The sequence below is a fragment of the Adiantum capillus-veneris genome, chromosome 20, assembly GCF_014529385.1.
Source record: "Adiantum capillus-veneris isolate H3 chromosome 20, ASM1452938v2, whole genome shotgun sequence".
NCBI lineage: Eukaryota > Viridiplantae > Streptophyta > Polypodiopsida > Polypodiales > Pteridaceae > Adiantum > Adiantum capillus-veneris.
This window is the reverse complement of record NC_140950.1, coordinates 99432075-99441378: the sequence shown is the minus strand read 5'-3', so window position 1 is coordinate 99441378 and position 9304 is coordinate 99432075. Positions and strand designations below refer to the sequence as shown.

The window sequence follows — 9304 nt, the reverse complement described above, 5'->3', positions numbered from 1 at the left end:
TTGTATGGCAAGTGGGGACAAAAAAAATTAAATGCAGTTGCGGATTCAATAATTCTTGAAGAGCTTGACTTTGGGAAGAAAAATTTTAGATGGCCAAAAGAATAGGCTTGCTTGCAGAAGAGGGATATTGTGTCTATTGGTAGCCTTGGATTCATGGGAATGGCCTCTTAAAATATTACCAACGTAGTCAAAAGCTTTGATGGTCGGTGGTTTCTAGGTGGCCTATAGTCATGTAATAGCACTAGCGACAGTTGAGTGTGGGTCGTGCAGTCTGTGGCAGATGTGATAGTAGGCATCCGTCGTCACTACTTGAAACCTCCCTAGGGAAGTTGGATCAATGGCCCACATTAGGCGTCACGAGGGGGGTGCAATCCAAGCCATCCGATCGTCGTTTGAACTAGGTGTGAACTAAGAGTGAACTTGGAAGGTATGTGCACCACACCGAATTTGGCGTGAACTCGGTGTAAACTCAACATGAACAAAGTGTGAGTTTGGTGTGAACTGGGGAGGGTCTGCACATCACACCAAATTTGATGTGAACCCAATGTGAACTCGGTGTGAACTCCGTGTGAACTAGGTGTAAACTTGTCCGCGATGATGTGATCCATAAACTTTCCACACACACACCTTTCAACGAACGTGTGATAGCCTAGTGGTTAGAGTCAATTCCGTGGGGGAGAGGGTAGCGGGTTCAAACCCCGGATCCAAAAAAGTGAGAATCTTTTTCATTCCATAGGCAATCCAACGATCACAATCAACCGGTGATTGTGAGCCATTGCCACCTCCCAAAAGGAGGTGTCAATTAATAACGAGGGTAGGCATCGACAAGTAATGGTCATGCATTGCTTACAGCGAGTTGATGCCGAGTGTACATAGCTATGGCACTAAATAGATTGGAAAGTGGAAGCTAAGGTTGGATGGACCGCAGATGCTGCATTTGTAATTGGTGGTGCACTGGATGGACTGGTGTGCTGAGGAGCTTGTAGGACTACAATGACATGAACATATAAAGTTTATTCTCTCGTAAAACTTGAAATACTACCTGGAGGTGTTGCTCGTGTTCGTCTAATGAATTAGAGTAGATGATTATATCATCAAACAACACTCCAGTAAATCTTCGATGAGGCCTGAATAGCTTCCCCATCAGACGGTTAAATGTGGTTGCTGCATTGGTCAAGCCAAAAGGCATGACAATGTACTCCTAAAGAACAAATTTAGTGCAAAATGCGGTCTTTACAATGTCTCGATCAACTATCCTTATTTGATGGTACCCACTTTTTAGGTCAATCCTACTGAAGTAGGTCAACCCCTGTAGCTTATCAAATAGGTCTTCTACCCGTGGAATGGGAAACCTATTCTTGATAATGATCCTATTTAGTGCTCTATAGTCGACACACATACGTTATGTGCCATCTTTCTTTTGCACTAATAACACTGGTGAACAAAATGGAGATAAGCTAGGCCTAACCATGCCTTTCTCAACCATCTCATGCACTTGCCGCATAATCTCCTCTTGTTGAGCTTGAGAAACTCGATACGGAGGTTTATTAGGCGGTGAGCTTCCTAGAAGAAGTTCAATTGCATGATCGTTATCCCCTCGTTTGGGAGGTAGCTCACAAGGGATGTCGTCAATAAAAACATCTTGGAATCCCTTGAGGAAATTGGATAACTCTAATTCCTTTTGATTGCTGATATCTTCTTTTGCTAAAACATTAGGTTCACTTTGAGAATCTCTAACAAAAATCATGTACACTGAATTAGGGCTCTTTATTGACTTATTGAAAGCTTGCTTATGTACAATGGGTATGGTGCTACCCAACCACTTAGCATCTATGTACATATCCTTTTCCCTGTATCTAAAATAGATTTGTCATTCAGGGAATTTAACATTGGCAGCCATGGGATCAAACCATGGTGCCCCTAGGATTACATCCTCATGTTTGAGAGGAGAGATGAAGAAATCCTTCTTGTCCACATAGCTTTGGACATGGAGCCTCAATTTCCCAATTAAGGGAGTGACTGAGGCTTCTTGCCCCTTGAAAGCACAATCAGCAAGTAGGACATCTTCCATCTCATAGGCTTGGATGCCTATCTTGATGGCCAACTCTGTGGATATGAAATTGTGAGTAGAACAAGGGTCAAAGAGAATGAAAGCATCATGTTCTCTTACCTTTTCCCAAGCATGACATAGAGATCCTTTGTGAGCATCCTCTTCTTGAATTTTGACTAAGGTAGCTCTAAGAGGTTCATTTCCGTGTATTTTTGTGGGGGCAAGCATGATAGGCATGACCTTGCTCCCTGCACTTGAAACAATGGTTATCTTTTGGATAACTCTCTAGCTCTTCAGGAGAGAGTCTATGTTTGCCTTTATAAACTCCCTTCTCCTTAGCTTTGTTGTTGTTGGAATTGCCTTTGGGAGACTTCTGGACGTTGTCCTTCCCCTTAGGCTCACTATGGTCCTTGTTTTCCATGGGCTTAAGATTTCTCTTAGCCCCTTGTTGGAAGTTGATTCTTGAAGCCACCATGGTATGGTGTATGACCACAGATATGGTGCGAGGCCTTTGGGAGTGAACATACTCCGCCATATCCTCAGATAAATCCGCACAAAATTGTTGTTTTTGCTCTCCAAAATCCATCTTCTTGTAGACAGTGGCTTTGAGATGTAAATCCCAAAACTTGTCTACATATTTGTGAACAGATTCATAGGGAGAGAGTTTCAAGCTTCGCCATTCGGTGAGTACTTTGTCTTTGGCATCGCTAGCCAAAAACTGCTTCATGATGAAAGCTCTTAAAGCTTTTCCATGTTCATGGAGCTTCACCATTTTCTCATAGGCTAGACCACCATTAATCGACGGACTTTTGAGAATGCATAGTTGCATGATGTAGCTTAGAGGACTCCGTGAAGCCCTCGTCTCCAAACACCGCATCACATTGTTGCATAAAGGCCAAGACTTTGTCCATAACACCAAAGGTGCCATCGTAGGTAAGGAAAGAGATGTTCTTTCCTCCCTCTTTGAACTTTTTAATCTTGGACGACCTTTTTCAGGCAGCATAGGATTTCCTATGGCCACTTCTCTTGAGTGGTTCGAGAGCTGCACCATCACTTTCTTCAGAAGAGGAAGAGGATGAAGAGGATGGAGAAGAGGGTGACCTCTTTCTCACCTTTTTCTTCTCTTGTTCCTCCTTTTCTGCACCATCACTTTCTTCAGAAGAGGAAGTGGATGAGGAAGATGGAGAAGAGGGTTACCTCTTTCTCGCCTTTTTCTTCTCTTGTTTTCTCTCTTCCCTCTTTGAATTATGGTGAAGAGGAGTATGCGATGGTCTTCTCCGTTTAGGGGGTGTTGGAGAGCATTTTGCCCGCTGTCTTCGTGGAGCCATCGCCGCCGAGGTGGCAGGAGACTCACTTATTTCTCGTTCTTTTGGTGGGGTCCCTACCATTGAAACTTGGGTTCTCCTTTGGGAGGGAGATGCATTATTGAGTAGTAAGTTTTTGAGCCCTTCGTACGGATCCTCTTCTTCTTTCCTTATCGGAGAGAGACCTCTTGTGTAAGTCTCACTAGGAGATTTCCTGGGTACTCTCTCTTCTTAGTAGGGAGTTTGGAGAATACCATGGGTGCGCAATTGCTGTAGCACTTCACCTTGGAGGGATGGATTGCCCATGGCTTGTTGAAGCCTAGAAACAAGATAGTTTACCAACATAGGGGGATCATTAGTTTCTCTTTCATTAGCAAAACCAAAGATATCACCATTCATTTCAATCTGTTTTCCTTTGTCAGCCATACTAGAAAATTTTAGATGTAAATTTTTACTTGTACTTTGGCATTTCAAGCCCTAGTTGCTACTCCTCTTTACCTTCAAAGATAAGCACTCAAGCATCTATACTTGTGGCTCGGATATTATTAATTGCAAAGGATAGAAGAGAGGGTTTAATAGAGCCAAGACAACAATAGTTCCCGTCAAGCTTCTAACAGCTCAATAATGGTTAAGCCATAGGCAAGCCCTGTAGGACTCCATTATTAAGACCATAGCTCTCGACTGTATCCTCGTTAATTGCATAAAGCAGGAGTGCTTCAAGGATGAAAAATCCCTATTCTACTTACTCTTTTGCAATTAATAACACCAACCATTTGTAGCAAGCTTGAGGATCTCTCTTCTGGAGCAAGAAAAGAGAAATCAATAGCTCTGATACCAATGTAACATTTAATGCACTAGTAACTTGTGTGTAGCAGAAAATGATAACATAGTGAGCATTTCATTAAGAACAAATTCCTAATGAGCAAAGAGAGAGTACTTAATTTGAGAAAGCAACATAGCAATTCACACCTAGCTAGTTTGGCATAAACAATACTTGAAAAACGAGAGAAATAGAACAATTGACAATACTTGAGGACCGGATTTACATGGAGCCGTTCCCCCCTCCAAAAAGGCTTTGTATTATAACTTCTCCCATCAAAGGAGACTTTTGTACAATACAATTTTTGTGTTCCTTGACAAAACTCATGGTGCAAAGAAGATGGAAGCTTCATACACCAAATTATGCTTGAAAAACACACCCAATGCCCCTAGGCTCAATCCCAAGACGTCACGTTCCTTCAAAATGGTGAGAGCTAGCAGGGAATGAGGAAAGATTGAGGGGAAGATGTATCTTACGAGAAAGAAGTATTCTCCTCACATAATCACTCTAATAGCATAGCTTAGCTTAGTGATTAGCATGGTAGAGGAGATGTGCATGCCATTGAAGCTTGGCTCTTGGTTGGATTTGCATTCCATAGCCAACAGTTGTTGGTGTAGGTCTCTACTTCTCAGTGCTTGGAGAAGGAGATGGAATTCTTGCTCAACACATGAGTTGTGTGTATGTGTAGCAAAGTGAGTTAAACTAAAAATGCCAACTCTCTCTCTCTACTTGGTCGACCCCTCTTCCCTTTTGCTCTTGTTGGCTTCCCATTGGTTCCTGCAGGGCTTGGCCAATAACAAATAAGAAGAATAATTGATAGGCTTGTGACATGTGTCCCCCTTTCCCCTTTTGTGAGAGATTTAGGTAATTGAATAATTTATTTAAACTCTTATTGGACCTTTTAGTCTTCTAGACAATAAGAATCAAGCAAGCCATTAGGCTGTTGGATACTCATTGGACCCTTGGTAGATTGTCCAATAGTCTTCTAGGGAGCTTAATTTCTATCGTTTCTTTTATCAAGCATTTTTAAATTGATTAGACTATTTTTACTCTAGTGTAATTCTCATTGCTCCACCTATATGGCCATCCAATAAGATTTGAGGGAAAATTAGGGGCAACTGGGCTAGGAGCATGCCATGTGTCCATTCTTCCCTTTGGGGAGAGGTTGAGTGAGTGAGTGAGAGAGAGAGAGAGAGAGAAACACTCTCTCTCTTTCCCTACCATTAGGGCTAGCCCCCTCCTTCCTATGGATGTGGGAAGACTTTTTGGTCTTCCCATAACCATCCAATTTTCCCACCTTTGGCCATTGAACTTTTTAGTTAATTCTTGGAACCTTAGCCTATGGAAGTGTTAATGGAGCTGAACCTTAGGTCTTTTAAGCTCCATTGATGCACATTGCTCTTTCGCAGACTACCCCCCTTTGGATCCCTATTTTCCCTCCTTTGGATCCCTGCTGAGACCGGTCTGGTAGCCTTACCAATATTCTAGCTTTTACTCCCCTGGTACTTCCCCATCTTAATTTAACGTGAGAAAATTATTTGGGATAATTAGATATTAGTTTTTATGACAAATAGATAATGGTTTTTTGCTTAAGATTAAATGGTCAGAATCTCTGCACTTCAACAATTCCAGTGCCATTTGACCATTGTATAAGAATGTTACCAGAGGGCAACAGCTTAAGTGCTTCAGAGCTCTAGCTTCTAGATGTACTTCAAGCTTTTATATTTGGGTTGTAGGGAAGTAATTGAGGGCTTACCTCCCCTTTGCATTAGTGAGTAGCCCCCATGATTGCCTAAGGGTTGTAATAAGATGGAGGGTATGAGCCACCTGATCTAGTTCTGCGATGTGTTGCACTCTAGCCTCGCAAGTGGGATGGCCATGAGTATCTTTTCCCCATATTTTGCAAACAACACCACGAGAAACAAAGGGTGTTTGGTGCCTCATCCATGGCTTGGGAAACATTTTTTGTGGACCTGGATTAAGAACCTTTTAACACGCATATGAACAGGTTAACTCTAAATTTGAAAGGGATAATCACACTAAAAATCTCATATTATAACTAATAATTTGAGCCTGCTCAAGAACCTTCTTGCCCAAATTTTGAGCCGGCCATTTTTATACCTATCAAAATCCCGAGCCCTGGCCTCAACACAAATGACCGAATGGGTATAACTAAAGAGTGGTGAGGAAGGGGGTTGGGATGATGGTTAGAGAAGAGGCTTGGGAATGGGAGAAGAGACAAGGCAGGTTTTGAGAGATGTTGGCTACTATGCCACTACACCTAGGCTAGGCTTATGAAATCTCTCGTTGGCTTGATTGGTCATTTGTGTCAAAACAAAAATATTGAACTATCTGAAAGGCTTAAAGGTCAAAAGTTAAAAATGAACAATTTATTGGATCCAGCTACGATCCAAGATAGCTTAAAAGAGAACATGCACCACCCTAAATAAGAGCTGAGTCGCCCCCAGGGGCAGTGGGATTACCCGCAGGTTAGCTTAACACTAGGTTGCACCTTGAGGAAGGTGGAATCCCATCGAAAAACAAGCAAAAAAAGTCTTCAGGACTCCTGATTTCTATTGGCTGCCTTTAGCTACGAACAAGGAGAAGAGCCGCTCGCCAAAAAAATAGCTTATCACCTACGTTTTTCTGAGGACTAGTGGGAGTAGAAAACTCACTCGATCTGCACGTCTGCGATTTCGGCCTTTCTGGTTTTAGGCAAAACGCTCCCCCCACTACCCCCACTCTCCTACAGTGCGACTCGGCTCTAACTACATGCTCGGCAAATTAGGAGGAGATTTTGAGTACGCATTCAATCTCTCAAGATAAAGTTCTGAAAGTTTTCTGACTGTCTTTGCTGGAAATTTAATTGGAAAGTTCTGGATAAGGAAAGGTTATTTAGCTTTGGAAGATTTTTCTGCTTGATATATAAATTTCAAAATTCAAATACAGGGTGATTTCCTATTTCCTATTACAACTGGAAGAATGTTAGAATGTTAGGTTGGCAACTTGGCACTTGGCAGGGCAAGGCTAATATTAAATGACTAAAAAAAAGAAAGGGGCAAAAATAGTTACATGGACTTAGCTGTCCAGTGCAGAAATCCAGAAGAGAGAGAGAGAAGAGAGGCGGAGAGGGGGGCGGGCGCGGCGGAGCGCGGGGGGCATTTTATTAGCGAGAGGGTGAATGATCACCGTGAATCTAGAGAGAGGCAGAAAGAGGAGGGCATCAACTGTTCTAATTCTCTGCTCCGACTTCGAGTGCAGCAGACCAGCAAAGAAAGACGTAAAGTCTGTCGACTCTGGAGTTCCACACAGAGAGAGAGAGAGAGAGAGAGAGAGAGTCCCATCTTGTCAATGCATCATGAAGCGCGATAAGTGAGTTTTTTCGTAGTGGCAGAGAGAGAGAGAGAGAGAGAGAGAGAGAGAGACTGACTCTGAGAGAGTCTCCATAGATGCAGGTATACATTCTGCTCATTTGAGTGCAGGTCGTTACCTTCTGCTCATTTGTCGTACCAGAAGGAGGCAGTGCAGCTACCAGCTATATATATATATATATATATAGTCACAAGAGAAATTCTCAGCTGCTCCCTTGCTTTCCCAGCTTCTGCTTGCATCGTCCCTACCTGCCCTCACTCCACCTGCTCCGACTCGAGCTCCCGCTCCCACCACACTCTCATCCAGGTTTTCCTCTCAACTAGCCTGCCTTCTCTTGCTTAATTTGCTCGTTTCTTCTCAAGCTTCCTAACCATGCTCATATGTTTTTCACCTTTCCCTCCAGCTCGCCTCTCATCATACTCACATTTGGCAATGCCTCACATTGCCTAGTTCTGCTCTCCTTGCTTCATCACACATCTACATTATGCCAACTCAGTCCAATTTCAAACAGTCCCCCATGATTAATGGCATTGTATTCTGGGCGGCCTCATTGCTCCTTCTCAACTGTCATCACCCCTGCATAGAGGCGCGCTTCGGCTTTTGGCATGATCGGCATCGCGACAACGACGATAATGGCACTCCGGTGGTTGTCGTCGGCAACCCATCAACGCCGGTGATCGTGGTGGAGCCAAATCCATCAGGCACGCCCACCACCATAACCATCCCAGGCGCTCCTACTATTACTGTGCCATCCTCATCCACGCCCACAGTGGTGACAGTGCCATCAACATCAACGCCTACCACTCCAGTGGTGACAGTGCCGGGAACATACAACACGCCCACCGTGCCAGTTGTGACAGTGCCAGGGGTGACAGTACCCACGCCAACAGTGCCAGTAGTGACAGTGCCAGGGGTCACAACTCCGACGGTGCCCGTGGTGACAGTTCCCACGCCCACAACGCCGGTAGTGACAGTGCCATCCACAACCACTCCTACAACGCCAGTAGTGGTGACAGCGCCATCCACAACCACGCCAGCAACGCCAGTTGTGACAGTACCAGGGGTAACAGTGCCAGGCACAGGGACTCCAGTGTATGTGATACCTGGGGGGATAATCTACTATTACAAGTCACCGCCTCCGCCGGTGGCGGAGTCGACAAATTTGCCGCCGTTGCCTCCCAACTTCTACTACGCGTTTCCTCCTCCTCTTCTTCCGACAGTGTTCCCACCGGGCATCCCGTAACCCATAAGGCCTGCAGGCTCCATTAACGCCCTTCATTGCTAGAGCTTTTAAGGAGCTTTTTCCTTAAAGCTCTGCTGCGCAATCACCATCGCGATGGCCTCGGACTCTCCTCTGTCAGGTGTGAAAACTCCACTGGGCGCTTGGTACAGCCTCCCCTCCCGAAGATAAATTCTTTTTATCTGGTTTCCTGTAACGCTTGCCTTTTCGTATTTGTCTGTGCGAAATTGCGACTATTAACTTGTACCATTTATTACTAGTAGTGCCATTTATAACTGGGTTTGTGTTGTCTCTTCTCTCCGCTGCCCATTGCGGCATTGTATGACAAATTCATTTCAAAAGGAAATTTGGTCGACGTTACTGCTATATAAGAATCACTTCTGGCTTTAAGTGTTGCACATCTCTCTCTCTCTCTCTCTCTCTCTCTCTCGCTCGCTTGCTCGCTGCATTGGTAGAGTGATATGTGACAAATAGGCAATATACATTAGGCGCACAAAATCAATTTTATGGTATTGAGT

The 9304-nt window shown here is 44.1% G+C and overlaps 1 protein-coding gene across 4 annotated transcripts; it reads left to right on the top strand.

Moving 5' to 3' along the window:
* The first annotated feature begins 7272 nt into the window (after positions 1-7272).
* On the top strand, positions 7273-9045 carry LOC147432982 (uncharacterized). Of its 4 annotated transcripts, none has more exons than XM_086491687.1 (3): positions 7282-7546; positions 7657-7852; positions 7950-9045. In XM_086491687.1, exons 1-3 carry the CDS (start codon positions 7356-7358, stop codon positions 8787-8789), a joined length of 1227 nt encoding a protein of 408 aa, XP_086347813.1. In that variant the 5' UTR covers positions 7282-7355; the 3' UTR covers positions 8790-9045. The 4 variants fall into 4 exon arrangements, 2 of the variants coding, with proteins under 2 accessions (XP_086347813.1, XP_086347812.1); XM_086491686.1 differs by having other exon boundaries at positions 7630-7852; XR_015185468.1 differs by having other exon boundaries at positions 7273-7454; positions 7657-8092.
* Positions 9046-9304: the final 259 nt, after the last annotated feature.

What these genes read in the sequence shown, in the direction of transcription:
- LOC147432982 (XM_086491686.1), top strand. Translation starts at nt 7,356, where the DNA reads ATGATCACCGTGAATCTAGAGAGAGGCAGAAAGAGGAGGGCATCAACT. An exon ending in TGCATCATGAAGCGCGATAA is followed by an intron (nt 7,547 to 7,629) that starts GTGAGTTTTTTC and finishes CCATAGATGCAG; the next exon opens with GTATACATTCTGCTCATTTG. An exon ending in CCCACCACACTCTCATCCAG is followed by an intron (nt 7,853 to 7,949) that starts GTTTTCCTCTCA and finishes CTTTCCCTCCAG; the next exon opens with CTCGCCTCTCATCATACTCA.